Source organism: Lynx canadensis, chromosome E1 (genome assembly GCF_007474595.2).
Source record: "Lynx canadensis isolate LIC74 chromosome E1, mLynCan4.pri.v2, whole genome shotgun sequence".
Classification (NCBI taxonomy): domain Eukaryota; kingdom Metazoa; phylum Chordata; class Mammalia; order Carnivora; family Felidae; genus Lynx; species Lynx canadensis.
In genome coordinates this window covers 22,562,333-22,578,428 of record NC_044316.2, presented here as the reverse complement: position 1 = coordinate 22,578,428, position 16,096 = coordinate 22,562,333, and the positions used below count along the sequence as shown (strand labels likewise).

General features: G+C 38.9%; 1 protein-coding gene across 3 annotated transcripts in view; it reads right to left on the bottom strand.

Moving 5' to 3' along the window:
* Nucleotides 1-16,096, bottom strand: part of AP2B1 (adaptor related protein complex 2 subunit beta 1) — a 129,357-nt gene that overhangs the window by 24,331 nt on the left and 88,930 nt on the right. For all 3 annotated transcript variants that reach the window (XM_030296903.2, XM_030296905.1, XM_030296904.1), the window contains one exon: nucleotides 12,681-12,810. In XM_030296903.2, coding sequence (XP_030152763.1) covers nucleotides 12,681-12,810 — 130 coding nt within the window. The remainder of the gene's footprint in view (nucleotides 1-12,680; nucleotides 12,811-16,096) is intronic.

Sequence of the window (16,096 nt, the reverse complement as noted above, 5' to 3'; positions counted from 1 at the left end):
GGAAGGAAGGAAGGAAGGAAGGAAGGAAGGAAGGAAGGAAGGAAGGAAGGAAAGAAAGATAGATTGATTGATTGTAAAGTGGTATGGATAGATCGTGAGTTCATGACCTGAGCTAAACTCAGGAGTCCGATGCTCAACTGAGCCACCCCTAACCACCCCTAGACTGTTTTGAGTATTTGAATAAATTGTTACCTCGCAAAGAATTGAGCAATGAGATACAATGAATATCCACTGGCAAAAGATAATCATTTTCCGCTCTTAAAATTTGTCTCCTTCTAGCTTTGTGTCTATCACAATTATGAAAAAGACAGGCTTCTTTCTGGTCTTACAGTAAAAAGGGAATTGCTCAGCTCTAATTCTTACCAGGCATCCAAATGATTTTGGTTTTCTCTGAGGCTCTAAGACACTTACAGAGCACCCTTGAGCCTCCAAAGTTACTCTGAAAATATTATCCAAAATAGTCTTAGGCAATTAGGATAACAGTTTAATAAATAGTTGCGTAGTGGCAATTTATTTTAAAGTGGCACACAGACATAGGTTAGCAACAGAAGACGTTCTCCAAATATTTGAATAGAAATACGTTCTATTTTCCTAGTTATCTCCAACCTTGGAATTGGGGTCCATTAATGTGCTGTGATTTTGCCCTTTCAAATATTGATGAACAGAGTAAAGAAGCAATAGCTTCTAATGTTTGCTTTGCCTACTTGGAAGAAAATGAATTTGTATCCGTAGTCCTCTGATTAAAATTGAAAGGTGTCCCAGACGCAGTCAATGAGAAAAGGCAGGGCTAGATCACACAGGGCCCTAGAGACAACTGCTGGGCTTTTGGCTTTTCTGCTTAGAAAAAAATATCAACACAAGTTCTTTCAGACAGGCGATGTATACCTGAGTAGAACAGGGCAATGGTATAGCAAAAATTAAGCCGCTATTGAAACTCTGATAGGACCACACCTATATGGAGAAGGTCACTGGAGAGGGCAGCTGTGCACAAGGAACCTGGATAAGGGAAAATAATGCTAAGATACACTGAAGCTCTGGTAGCTTCCTCATTTTTTTTTTAAAGCTTATTTATTTTTGGGGTGGGGGGAGGGAGGCGCAGAGAGACAGGGGGACAGAAGATCCAAAGAGGGCTCCATGCTGACAGCAGAGACTGATGCGGGGCTTGAACTTGACGAACCATGAGATCATGACCTGAGTTGAATTCAGGACACTCAACCGACTGAACCACCCAGGTGCTCCCTAGCTTCCGTATTTTAAAGAAGTTTTAGATGTCAGGCAAAATAAATCAGAAACTTACAGCAAATGTGTACGTGATCTCTTCCTGCCAACACAGAACTCACCTGCCATACTATACTGACCAATCTGGTTACTATCCAGAAACCTCTATTACAAACCCCAAATTCTCTCTTCCTCCAGCAGTCTACAACAGAATGACTCTATACAGTTTCAGTTGCCAGAAACAGCTAGCAACATTCTCACAGGCCTTTCAGCCTGCCTGACAGTTCCCCAAATCCTAAAGTCTTACATTAAACAGATTCTGCCAGATCTATATAGGTTCTAGGCACCCATCTCTCTCCCTCCTTTGTTTGCTAGGTCTAGCTGATGTGACTTTGGTTGTAGCTGTCGCATCTCGGAATACTATTTGCTGTAACAGCATGAACTGCTTGCTATGTAGGGCTTACTGTTAAATTTAAAAAATACATTTAATACATATTGTACTGAATCACAAAATGGTGAAAACAGGACTAGTAAACCACCAGTTAAAGTGATTAGATATTCCACACCCGAGTCTGATATGTCATAAGACAGAAGACCCAATGGAAATGCACAGACCTCAATGAATGAACATTACTCATTAAAAAAAAAAAATTTTTAATGTTTATCTACCTTATTGAGAGAGAGAGAGAGAGAGAGAGAGAGAGAGAGAGAGAGAGAGAGAGAATGAATGAGTGGGGGAGGAGCAGAGAGAGAAAGGGAGACACAGAATTCAAAGCAGGCTCCAGGCTCTGAGCTGTCAGCACAGAGCCCCATGTGGGGCTCTAAACCACGGATTGTGAGATCATGACCTGAGCTGAAGTCGGATGCTCAACTCATTGAGCCACGCAGGAGCCCCGAACATTACTCAGTTTTAAATCTTGGGGTAAAACTGATCTAGAATGAAACTAGGTTCTAGATAATAAACATACAGTCTCAGATTAGTTAGCAGCAAGTCAGAAATCAAAGGAGTTCACAGGTGTGCATATGTTCTGCCCCGGTATATTATCTAATCTTAACATGGACAAAAGGAGGGCATATAGTTTTCAAGATGACTGGACACATGGACAGGCCACCATGCACAGATGCTGGCTCTGAGCAGTTTTACTGGGGAAACAGGTCACACATAGAAGGACAGAAATTATTGTGAAGGCATGAGCTATGGAATTGAGAAGTTTTGTGCTTTCAGCCTTCCAACTCCTTTAATGGCTTCTGGAAAGGAATGTTACCAAACCAAGGACCACCATTTATTCACACACTTTTCAAAAATGGTTAAATACTATTTCCCTTGGCCTCCAAACTGTAACTGATTCTAAGTACATTCACCAGTGTCTCTATTTCTAACCAATTTTTCTACTTAAAATTAGAAGAATAAAACTGGCAGCTACTTGCAGTGCACACAAATAAATGTCCTTCCATAAATTTAGGCTTTCCTCAAGTGGACTGAAAGGGAAATGAATTCAGACTGACAGATTTTCAGGCCCTATGAACCTTGATTCAGACAGAAACTTGTTCTATAAAACCACAAGCTGCAGAACTAGGATCTACAGACAGAATTTAAAGGAAGACATGTTTTAGTCAATATAAATAACTTTCTAACTAAAGATGGAATGGGCCATTCTAGGGTAGTAAATCACTACTAGTATTCATGTAGATGTTGAGATACCATTACTGCTAATATAGGGTAAACTCCATCAGAAATAGAGTTTGAAGTTTTATTTTCAAGGTACATGGACCTCAATACCATGAAGCCAATGCTTAACTCCTACATAAAAATTGTAAATAAAGCAAATTCTTTTATCTCAATGAACATGATGTTATGGCAAAATATAAGACAGTAAATATGAATGAGGGCAGGATATGGCTCTTGAGTGGGCTTCAATCCAGCTCAGAAAAATCAGAGTAAACTCTCTTTAATTCCAACCCACAACGTACTGTATGGCTTTGCATAAATTATCAGCCATAATGAGAACATAGGGACTAGAAAGAGGTGCCTACTTTTTACTCAGAATTCAAAGTCCCCTACTGCATAAAGATCACATTGTTAAATCTACTTTCTAATTATTTATCAAACCAAAGCCACAAAATTGATTCCATTTTTCATCATCAACTCCTAACTTACCATCATGATATAAAGATGGCTGGGATTTTAATAGATGAAAACCCACAAATCATTTTTATTACCACTTTAGAACTACCTTATGAAATTCATTTTTTGCTGAAGATCTGCAGCATGGGCTTCAGCTACTTGAGTAATCTGATCTGAGAGACCCTTCTTTATGAGGAACTAGGTCACAAGCTTGGGTGTTTTCAGAACTGAATTCTGAATTTCAGGAACAACTGTGTCCTGCCACTGATGCCAGATTTATGATGCATTGGACCACCTCTGCTTATCTGGGTACAGAATTCCTGGCTACTGCTTATGGGTGGTTATTCAAGCAGGGCAGTTGCTATTAATAAGTATATCCTAAAAGAGAGTCCCATAAGCCAGTTGTTGAGTGCTGATTATTATAGAAAGACAAAAGATATTGCCTAGTAGAGTCAAGGTACATGGACCAAGGTACATGATTATCTTGATGAAAAGGATAAGGAGTATTCTCAGTAAGGATAACCTAGTAAAAAAGCAATATCTAGTATGTAAGATAGTCTAATTTCTCAGATGAGACATGAAAAATGAATCAAATTTGAAGCAGCAAAGGGGCACCTGGGTGACTCAGTCAGTTAAGCATCCGACTTTGGCTCAGGTCATGATCTCATGGTTTGTGAGTTTGACACCCGTGTTGGGCTCTGTGCTGACAGCTCAGAGCCTGGAGCCTGCTTCGGATTCTGTGTCTTCCTCTGTCTCTGTTCCTCCCCCGCTCGCACTCTGTCTCTCTCAAAAATAAATAAAGATTAGAAAAAAAAATTGAAGCAGCAATCACAGAAAGTAATTTTCTCTTCTCTTTGGTAGTAAAATGTTTTCATCTTTCATAACCAAGACTCCATGACCTACATATTGTTAATGGAACATTTCAGGTTCCGTCCTGTCTACATAGGTTATTTTCAGCATTGGATCTATCTGTCCGGCCTGGGAACCTCTTATAGTTCCCATAAAATCCACCACTTCAAGGACTCAACAGCTATTCAAGCAGCATGTAGTCCCATAAAAGCAATCAGCGTGCAGAGTCCTCAATTGTGGATCCTGGAAGACCAAAGAAGTTTTTTAACACTGAACTTGTTTGGCTTGCACGATAGTCAAGAAAAATCAGCAAATGCCAAGCTGGTTAGCTTCATTTGATGGAAGCTGCTGAAAAGGTCTTCCATTTGGAAGCATTTACCAGTTTTTTTGGTACAATAGCTACAGCTATGGGCTTTCTGAGTGTGAACTGACATATGTAAGCCATGAAATATCAGGGACAGGCACCATCTGCAACTGATTGTCTCACAGGCTGGAACTGCAATGTAGGAGTAGCAAGGGACAGAATTTTCTCAGGGCCATACACTGGCGCAAAAAAAAAAAAAAAAAAAAAAAAAAAACCCTTTTGGCTGACAAAGATCTTAAAGATATGAATAAATAGGACTGTAAGATTGTGTTCTCTGGAGCTAGGATCTTCAGCACATTCTCCCCTAATCACTCCAAGGGTAAAATGAATAGAAGTTGTTTTAGAAGAGACATTCAAAGAAAAAAAACCAGAGACATTTTCCCTAATTAGTATTCATTCTGCTATCAAACAATGCTTATGTAGGGTTTAAAAGCAATAGGTTGATAACAAAAACCATATATAGGTTTACCTCCAAGGCTCCTAATTGTAACTACTATAGAAAGAAGAATTTTTATAAAGGTGTTATCAGACTTTCAGGTAAAGACAACAGACTGAAAATTACAAATTTTCTTTCTCCTGGAAGAAATTCTGTCATAATTAAAGAAAAAAAATTAAAGGTATAAATTATAAAGACTGGGGAGCAATAAAATCTCGGTAGTGTAAAATACATGCATTAGCAACACCATCACAGAATTCTCAAAGGCTCAGGACTGGCAACACCTCTAGAAATGTATGGAGGGGACTGTGGATAGACGGTGTTAAAAGAAACAGGCTCAAGGTGCTGTTGGGAGTCTGACATCCCCACCACCATTCTAAGCTACCTTAGGCCCTCAACCCTTGCGAAAAACTAAAGATTAATTCTTTAATAGGGGTGATGAATTCAGCGAATTTATGCATAATGAATGCTGAGATTCTTCAGCCATCTTTCCTAATTTAGCTTCCAGAATGCTGGCAGAAAGCCTTTATATTCTAGACAAGAGAGTCAAAGATAATTTCTGGAAGAATTAAGCCAGCCCAAGAAAAAAGATGTGGAAGTACTGACATAGAGGATTCCAGCTGCCCTCAGTGATGAATAAACTGGTGGTCCAGCCCTGGATCCCCTGGTTTAGAAAGCCATACTCTGATCCTCCTGTGGCCTCCCTGCAACCAATGGATAGAAGAATTCTCAGGACCAAAGAGATATTTGCAGATAGAACACACAGAATTTCCTGGCAGACAGACCCAACACTGTTTCCAGGGCCTGTTTGAGAGACTTCTATCACTTTTGCTGAGGGTCAGTAAGCATACCCTTAGGCCCAAGGGATGGCCAAAGGGTAGAGATGGGATGAAGGAGGGTATGGTGTGAAACAGGCTTCTCCAGTTGTACTTCTGAGTGGACGAATGGGGAATTTTAGCCAAGAACCAAATGGAAATCCTAGAATTAAAAAGTATGTTATCTGAGAAGAAAATTATACTGCATGAAGTAATAGAAGATTGTAGCCTACAGAAGAAAGAGTCAGTAGACTTGAAAACAGATCAATAGGAATTATTCAATCTGAAGAACAGAGAAAAATTATAAAAAGAACAGCCTCAATGATCTGAGGGACGATATTAAGTGGTCTAACATTTGTATAGCTGGAGTGCCAGAGGGAGGAGACACACAATGGGGCAGGAAAACTTTGAAGAAATGATGGCAAATTTGGGAGAAACAATCAACTTACAGACCCAAGACAATCAATTAACCCCTAACTAGATAAATATAAGGAAAACACTTAGGTACGTAATGGTTAAACTGCTGAAAACCAAAGATAAAAGAAAAAGAGAGGGAACCCACAGATCAGCACTGACCAAGAAAACTTTCTGCAAAGATGGGAAAGTTCTGCTTTTGCAATGCCCAACCTAGTAACCACTAGCCACACGTGCATTTGAAGTGTGGCTAATCCATCTGAGGAAATGAAAATTTTATTTTATTTAATTTTATTTCAATTTAAAAAGCCACATGTGGCTAGTGGCTACCTTACTGAACACTGTAGCTAAAGAGAGTTATGAGAGGAGGGCCTGGGTGGCTTGGGATGGACTGGGTGGTTAAGCATTCAACTTCGGCTCAAATCATGATCTCATGGCTTATAAGTTTGAGCCCCGTGTCAGGCTCTGTGCTGACAGCTCAGAGCCTGGAGCCTGCTTCAGATTCTGTGTCTCCCTCACTCTCTGCCCCTACCCTGTTTGCTCTCTCTCTCTCTCAAAATAAGTACACATTAAAGAGAGTTATGAGATATCAAGCCATCATAATATGTGCACTTTACTGATTCAAACAAACAGTAATGAGAAAAACAAAAAGGTTAAGGTGCTGAGATAATTAGAAACCTGAACACTGGGTATTTGACGTTAAGGAATTCTTGTTAATTTTTTAATGTGAACAAGTTACTGTGGTTATATTTTTTAAAAAGAGACTCTTCTTTTTAAAGTTATATACTGAAATATTTACAGATGAAATGCTATGTCGATATTTTCTCAAAATAATATGGAGTAGGGCTGGGGATAGGGGTATAGATGAAACAATATTAACTGTGGATTGATAATTACTGAATGACAGGTATGGCATACATATCATTACACTATTCTGTTTACTTTTTTGTAATGTTAACAATTTTCCATAAAAAGTTTTTAGAAAGTAAAGCAAAATGAGAAAGAGATGGAAAATAGGAGGGAAAAACAGGGATTTTCCCTGAAGGGTCAACATCTAAATGGCAAGCAAATAATGGGAGATCTATAAAAGTTAAAAAACAAACAAACAAACAAAAAACCACCCAGAATTTGGGCTTCAAGTTTCCACTTCGAAAAAGTCCAATGAGTACCTGGTACAATGGGTGAAAAGGGACTCATACCTCTTCAGGCACATCACTGTTAACTTTCAGAACATGACGGATAAAGAATAATACAAGTTGTCAATAAGAAACAACAGCGCAGAATTAGAATGGCATCACACTAGGAGGAAAGTGATTTGTAACCTAGAATGCTATACAGTAATTGTCAAAAAGTATAAAAACACCGTAAAACACGTGAAACTTTAAAACCTTTATTCTCCACGTACCATTCTCGGAAGCTACTGGAGGATGTTTTCCATCAAAATGAGGGAGTAAACAAAGAAAAGAAAAATACAGTAAGGAGACCCAACATAGAAGAGAGGTGAAGGCAATGAACCGTGGAATAGTGATGAAGGGAGTTCCCAGGATCACAGCCATGTTTCACACATAAAAGAAAACCAGTCCAGAATGGAGCAAGTCAGAAAACTCCAGAGGGGGACCCTCAATAAAGTGAAAAGTGATAAACTGTGTTTGAAGGCTCTGACTTCATTGGAAGTTGGGACTGAATTATAGTTAAAAACACAAAAAACTGGGGCACCTGGTTGGCTCAGTCAGTTGAGTATCTGACTCCTGATTTTGGCTCAGGTCATGATCTCAAGGTTTGTGGGATCAAGCCCCACGCTGGGATCTGCTTTGTGCAGAGCCTACTTGGGATTCTCTCTCTCCCCCTCTCTCTCTGCCCCTCCCCTGCTCATGCACAGGCTCTCTCAAAATACATAAACTTAAAAATTAAGCAAACAAGAGACAGGTATTAACAGGTAAGCATGCAACTAACTACTTATAAAAAGTTTTATGGAGAAAAAAATAATTATCCTTTATAGCTCTGCTCTGAAGTACAGCAATAATAATGTAAACACTGGGCTCTGATTAAAGCAAATTCTGAGCTAGCAGAATAGGAGGGAAAATAGAAGGAGAGGAAATTGGCATGAAGATAATGTCAGTGAGTGGGGAAAGATGTACAGGAACACCTAAAACGGAAAAATTCAGAAGTCACAATACAAGCATGTTATTCAGACATAGAGAAGTAAATGCAAAAGGTATCAACTGAAAGAGGCGAGAGGGATGGACTCTGTGGAAAGAGAAATTAGGGGTCACGTCGGGGCGAGAAGGCTGGAGACTGGGTTTTTCTTAATTAACTATAGAACCAGTTGACTCTTTAAACTGTTTTTTATAACCCTGACAAAATTAAAACTTGAAAGAATGGTGCTACCAATGATCCCATAAGAGTTTATAGCCCAGTGCTGGGGCGCCTGGGTGGCGCAGTCGGTTAAGCGTCCGACTTCAGCCAGGTCACGATCTCGCGGTCCTTGAGTTCGAGCCCCGCGTCGGGCTCTGGGCTGATGGCTCAGAGCCTGGAGCCTGTTTCCGGTTCTGTGTCTCCCTCTCTCTCTGCCCCTCCCCCATTCGTGCTCTGTCTCTCTCTGTCCCAAAAATAAATAAACGTTGAAAAAAAAAAAATTAAAAAAAAAAAAAAAAAAAGAGTTTATAGCCCAGTGGGAAGGGAAGCCAAGCAGCTGTGAGAACTCTGCAGCATCTGTGCAAAGACCAGAATGAATACATGTGACGCTGTAAGTCTACTGTCTTTTTGCAGACACTGACTTGAAGCAGTAGCCTGCCAGGTGTCAAGTTTGAAGAAGTATATTGGGAAAATGTTTCTAAGCAACTAACACAGATGAAATGAAGGTCAAGGATGTCAGAGAAGACTCATTTAGAAATAATTCATTTAGACATTTGCTAGTGTTTTGGTTTCATTTAAATAGAGGGAATCAAGTCTCTTTCTTTTTTTTTTTTTAATTTTTTTTTATATATTTATTTATTTTTGAGAGACAGAGTGAGACAAAGTGAGAGTGGGGGAGGGACAGAGAGAGAGGGAGACACAGGATTGGAAACAGGCTCCAGGCTCTGAGCTGTCAGCACAGAGCCTGATGCGGGGCTTGAACCCACAGACCGTGAGATCATGACCAGAGCCGAAGTCAGACACCCAACCGACTGAGCCACCCACGCGCCCCAAGTCTCTTTTTCAAAGAATATAATTGTATGATATAAATAAACTCAAAAGATCCCAGCAGAGGCAAGCTAAACTTTGCTTTGTGTAATACTTATAAGTTGGATTCATGAAGGTTTTAACAACATCAGTGCAGTAGGAGACATTTTCTTAGGCTCACACCTCTACTAGGTATTTAATTCTTGTCTCTAAGGTATAATCTATTTTACATTTTAGGAGGGAACAGTGTCTTTTCAACCTTTCAATAGTGTTTCAGACAGGCTGTGAGTAAGTAGTCTGATGAGCATTACAATGAAAAGTTTTTGTACTAAGTGCTACATTAAATTCTAGCAGCTGGGTTTATTTGTCCTATATATTGATATCAAATCAGCCAAAATAGTTAAACCCACACTGCATTCAAAATTTCGTTTCCTCCAACCCCAAACGTTTTCTCTTTCTGATTTTATAGTCTAAAGTGTAGAAAAGTACTAATTTTCCTACATGAGTTCTTGAATTTAAACACTTATGCAAATATAATGTTTAAATGTCAATCAATTTTTATCTGGCTTTATCCTAGATCTTCATGATCTAAATTTGTTGGAGTTAATACTGGATTCTTTTTGTTCATACTGGGACAAGGGCAGAATGGAAGCTGAAATCTACAGAAACCCACCCACCTTAAAACTAGCCATAACTTTCAACTCCCACCAGCAGACATTAAATAGAGCTGCTCATAGGGAAAAAAGTTTTTCTCTTTTAAGTTTTTACTTATCTTCTCCACTGGGAAATGCCAATTAATGAGAAAACAGCGATAATTATGACATCCGTGAAGGAAGAGAACCATAGAGAAAACTCCAACAATAAGTACTTGACTACAGATGTAAGTTTTTTTTTTCTCCTAGAGAAAGCTGAGATGCTTTGTTACACTCTACTTAGATGGAAACTTTTTAAATGTTTGCTTCTTATAACTTCAGGTTTGCAAAAACAAATACTTATAAGTCCTAATCAACACTTTTGAGGGAGGGATTTGGACTAAGAATCAACTGCTCTTATGAGGGTTCGTTATTCCAGATGTTCATTTCACTGAATGAAAAATGGAAATTCAAATAGGAAAGTAAACTAACATTCATTTCTTTATTGTTTCCTTTTTGTTCTAAGAGCAGAAAATTTGCCCTGGTTTCTGTGACCCAAATTCCCTATCCTACTCCTAAAGTAAAGCATTCTTGCCGACTGTCCTCAAATATTATGCTGGAGGCTCTATGGGCCAACAGGAGGTTAGGTCTCAGTGGAAAGGGAGCAGATGGAGATTTGGGTTAGTTCCTTACTTCAGGATTCTGTGCTGGAAAAGCCCCTTAACACACTGCTCTCGTCATAGTAACAGCCAGCTCCATCTGCACAGTAAGTCTTGTTTTGTTCTTCTAGTCTGAGCCAAGTTCTATCATGACTCACTCATCTTTGCTCTGAATCATTATACCCTTTGCTGAGAAAGAGGCATCAACTAACTGTGGCACTGAGGTAGTGAACCTGCGAACAGGCTTGGTGCGCTGGTATTTAAATTACAGAAGAACATGGGTTTTAACTCCAAGTAATTCTGCTGCTGGTGTCCCAGTAGTAGGTCTCACACTGGTGTTTCCAGAAACACTGAGCAATGCTATCTCACCTGTCCTGACTGGGAAGTGGAAGGTTGATATTTTTCTTTCATCATTTCCAACATATTTTATATTTTTAGTCTCATCCAGACTATTCATTTCAAGTTCTTGGTGGAAGAGGAATACTTGTCCTCTGATTTGTTGTGACTTCTGTCTCTCACAGTACACCTTTCCTTCTTTTTATGGTTCAATTTGTGAACTCATTGTCAACAGACAGTTTCTTTTCAGGTGGGAGTCCTGATGGCCCTGAAGTTTAGAGCTCTTGCAAAATGATTGCTTTGTATTTGCTTCTGCCAGGTACCCTGGGTTTCACCAGTCCTGGGCCAATGTTACATTCATTTATTGGTTTGGAGAACACTTCACCAAATAGCTTTTATATTTGGACTACACGCCCGTATATTACGCCATGTATAGCAAAATACTGGGCCATGGATTTGTCATAAGAGGGCACCCAGAACGCTGGTCAGAGAGATACTTTTCCATCACCTGCCTTAGTGGAAACACTTTTCCCAGTCCCCTTTCAATGAGGGAGTTACCTTTCCAGGGTATCAGCTCTGTGCAGAGATCAGCTAGAGTTCCCCATCTTCGGTGGGCCCAAGACTGTCTCTCTTGTCCTTGTGGGCATTTACAAATCCCCAACACCTAGGGCTTATATCTGTATTAATAACCCTTCAACAGTGCCACACTTTAGCTTACAAGCTTACTACTGTGCCTTCATGTTTCTTGAACTCCAGAAGGCTTATATTTCAAAGAGAAATTCAAAACAGATGAAAACTGAATGAAACTCTCAGCTAGTACTTAAGCATTCTAAAAAATTCAATATTTTCAAGATTGAGAGGCTCTTGTAGACCTGCTAAAGTTCTGAGCTTCTGTAAGATGCTACTTAGCATAGTTATGTGCTAATGGGGGGGGGGGTGTCTTTAAATCCAGATAACTATATTTGGGTTGTGTGCTCAAAGATAACCTCTATATAAATCTCTACTGAAATTTTTTCTCATATGAATGACAAATTCACTACAAAAGTCTTAAGAAAAGAAGTTTGTAAATAAGATCTTAAGAAGTTTCTAAATGTTTGTTGAGCAAAATAATGAATAACTTCCTATGTCAATGTAGGACTTTTTAAAAAAATCTGTTTTTATGTTTAAACTCCAGGGGCTCCTGAGTGGCTCAGTCAGTTGGGTGGCCGACTTCGGCTCAGGTCATGATCTTGCGGTCCGTGAGTTCGAGCCCCACGTCGGGCTCTGTGCTGACAGCTCGGAGCCTGGAGCCTGTTTCAGATTCTGTGTCTCCCTCTCTCTGACCCTCCCCCATTCATGCTCTGTCTCTCTCTGTCTCAAAAATAAATAAACGTTAAAAAAAAAAAAATTAAAAAAAAAATAAAACAAAATAAACTCTATGCCCAATGTGGAGCTTGAACTCATGACCCCAAGATCAAGAGTTGCATGTTCTACTGACTGAGTCAGCCAGGCACTGCTCTGACGTGTTTTTCTTTTAAATAAAAAATAAAACTCTTCTCCATAGTTATTTCAAACCTGAATATTCCATGACCAAACCTAATATAAGGAAGAGAGAGGAGTTGTGTTATATATAAATAAAATAAAATTGGGAAGATAATCAAGCTCATCCCTGAGTGAAGTAAAACTCTAACCTGGAGGTTATTCAGAGGCTCCATTTTCATGACTGGGCCCAAGGTGTTGAGAGGCAGGGAGACATCAATGCTCTGGTTTGGCATCAGTGGTGTATGGATGGCCAGAGGAGTGCTGGGGATGACACCAAAGCTAGGAAAGAGAATGAAGAAATTCCAGAGGTTAACCAGGAGGCAGGATTTCAGCACATCTTTGGGTTCCAGTGGCTCTTTACTCCATATCAAGAAAACATATTTTTAATTTTTAATTTTATTTATTTATTTATTTTGAGAGAGAGAGAGAGAGAGAGAGAGAGAGAGACAGACAGACAGACAGCAGGGGAGGGGCAGAGAGAATCCCAAGCAGGCTCCATGCTGTCAGCACAGAGCTTGATGTGGGGCTCAATCTCATGAATTATGAGGTCATGACCTGAGACAAAACCAACAGTCAGACACTTAACCAACTGAGCCACCCAGATGCCTTGAAAACATAATAAAAAAAAAAAAATTAAATGGAAGGAATAGCAGGAACCAAGGTGCTCAATTCTAATTTCCTATAACACTGATTACAATATAACCCTTGTTTCCCATGAAATGGATTTGAGGAAGGAGAAAACATAAGTACAGAATTACTTTGTTAGTTTCTTATGTTTTCACACAACTAGAGGGACAGATTTAATAAGTCTCTGTTTCTCTTTTTTTTTTTTTAAATATCTTTTCTTAGATAATTCTTAGGGGAAAGAACACTTAAGATTATATAAAATAAATACAGAGCTTACATAGCTAACATCTTTCAAGAGTCACAGGATGGCAGAAGAAACACTCTCTTTTTCCTAAACTATGCTATAGAATATCAAAATGTAATAATAAAGTGATCCTGAGAATAAACATCACTCATTTTGGTGTAACATTTGTAGATCAAAAAGCCATTCTGCTCTTATGATCTTGCTCTCCTGGTCAGCAAACTCTGTCAAGAAAGCAGTATCAGGATAGAAACACGCCATCAGCCTAATCTTCTAAATGCTCTTCTTAGAAATGATATAGAAGAAACAAAGGAGGGAAAAATTCCTTACTAATCTACAGCTTCATCTTCTGCAAAATTATAAGCTAGAGAAAACCTACAAATTCCCAATTATATTAAAGTGTGGCCAAAGCACACAAGATGAGCAGAACCAGTGAGAGAGAGAAAGGTGCAGTGCAAACGCACGAGTTCAGAGGCAACTAGTGGTAGGTAGCAGGCCTCACATACTGATGGGAAATACCCATTCTCAGAAGAGAACCCCCCCCCCCCCATTCTGGTGCCAAGTGCTGTGAGTAGGCCAAAGATCAAACAGGAAACAACACAGAGGTGAGATGAAGAAAGAAGGTGGAAAATCCCCAGTGGGGCCTGGAGGTGATAGAGCTCAAAAAAGCAACACCTTCAGGGGCACTTGGGTGGCTCAGCTGGTTGAGCTTCCTACTTTGGCTCAGGTCATGATCTCCAGGTTCGTGAATTCGAGTCCCACACTGGGCTTGCTGCTGTCAGAGCAGAGCCTGCTTCAGATCCTCTGTCCCTTTCTCTGTCTCTCCCCCTTCCCTGCTCATGCTCTCTTCCTCAAAAATGAATAAACATTAAAAAAAAAAAAAAAAAAAAAAAGCACTACCTTCTAAAGGGGAAACAGATACCTTAGAAGACAGAGGTAGAGACCAATAAGGAAATCTGTAGAGCTCAGGATTGAAATAAAAAGTATTCTTTAATAAAGTCAGGTTCTGAGAGGTAAAGGAGTTGTAGCCACACGGCAGTAAAGAGGGAGAGTCTCTGAGCAGCAAAGCCTAAAAAATGACCCTGGCTTATCTTCCTCATCTACAGGAGTCTCCTGCTAAGCTAGTCTTACAAGTTCCAACTGATTAAAAAAGGAGTATCAAAATGGTGTAAGCACAGCACACATTCAAAGACACTATTACATAAAAGTGGAAAAACAGCAGTACAAACTTCCTTATTGACAAACAAAACATACTTGAAAATGATTTGCCGTAAAAACAATGGAAATTATGAAACATTTATACAGGAAGTTAAGGGGAAAATACACATAATAAAGCAACTGCAGCTACCAAAGGAGGACACAACAGTGAAGGAAGCACCTGGGGAAGAGATGGCCAGACAGCAGGAGAAGGTAAAGGAGAGTCAATAAAACTCAGAAAAGAATAAAAAAAAGTATAACAAAGTTGCAAGATATGACTTCAATATACAAAAATCAATTCTACTTCTATATACTAGTAAGAAACAAATATTAAGATGAAAAGAATGCTATTTACGACATCAAAACCATGAAATACTTAAATCTGACAACAGATGTGCAAGAGGTATACATGAGAAATTATAAACAGTGCAGACAGACATTAAAGACGATCTAAGTAAATACATGAAGCAAGCTGATGGATTAGAACTCAATACTGTTTGAAGTCAATATTCTGCCAAATTGATCTGCATATTTACTGCACTCTCAATCAAAATCCCAGCAGGCAAAGGACCTAGAATAGCCAAAACAGTATTGAAAAAGAACAAAGAGTTTATAGTATCTGATTTCAAGGGTTATTATGGAAAACAAAGTTTACTTTGACTCTTACTTTTACACCATTAAAAATTACCTCAAAATGGATAACAGAAGTTAATGTAGAAGCTAAATCTAGAACATTTCTATGAAAAAAAAAAAAAAAAAAAAAAAAACACAGAAAGAAACCACCTTTGTAACCATGGATCCGACAAAGATTTCTTAAAAACACAAAGAGTATAAGCAATAAAAAACTTTTGCTTTTTGAAAGACAGTTAAGAAAATAAAGCCACAAAAAGTATATGCAAGACATATATCTGATAAAGGACTTGTATCTAGAATATACAAAGAACTTATACTACTTGATAATAAAACAATTAAAAAAGAAAGATCTGAGCAGATATTTCACTAAAGAAGAATGGTCAATACGCTGATGAAAAAAACTGCTCAATATCATTAGTCATTAGGGGAATGAAAAAAAAAATTTTTTTTTTTTTTAAAGTAGGCTTCATGCCCAGCACAGAGCCCAACATGGGGCTTGAACTCACGACCCTGAGATCAAGACCTGAACTGAGATCAAGAGTCAGACACTCAATCTATGGGGCCAGGAGAATGAAAATTAAAATGAGAAATAAATTATATGCAAGTTACTATAAATCCATAAGAATGGCTAAAATTGGTAAGGATATAGAATAGCTAAAATTTTCACACTTACCATATGACCCTGCAATACCACTGCTAGGTAATTCCCCAGGAAAACTGAAAACATATATCCACCAAAGTCTTGTATATGAAATAGTCAAAGCAACTTTAATCATAAAATATAAAACTGGAAACAACCCTAAATTCCACCAACTGGTAAAAGGTAAACAAATTGTGGTACACTCCTCAATGGATACCACTCAGCAA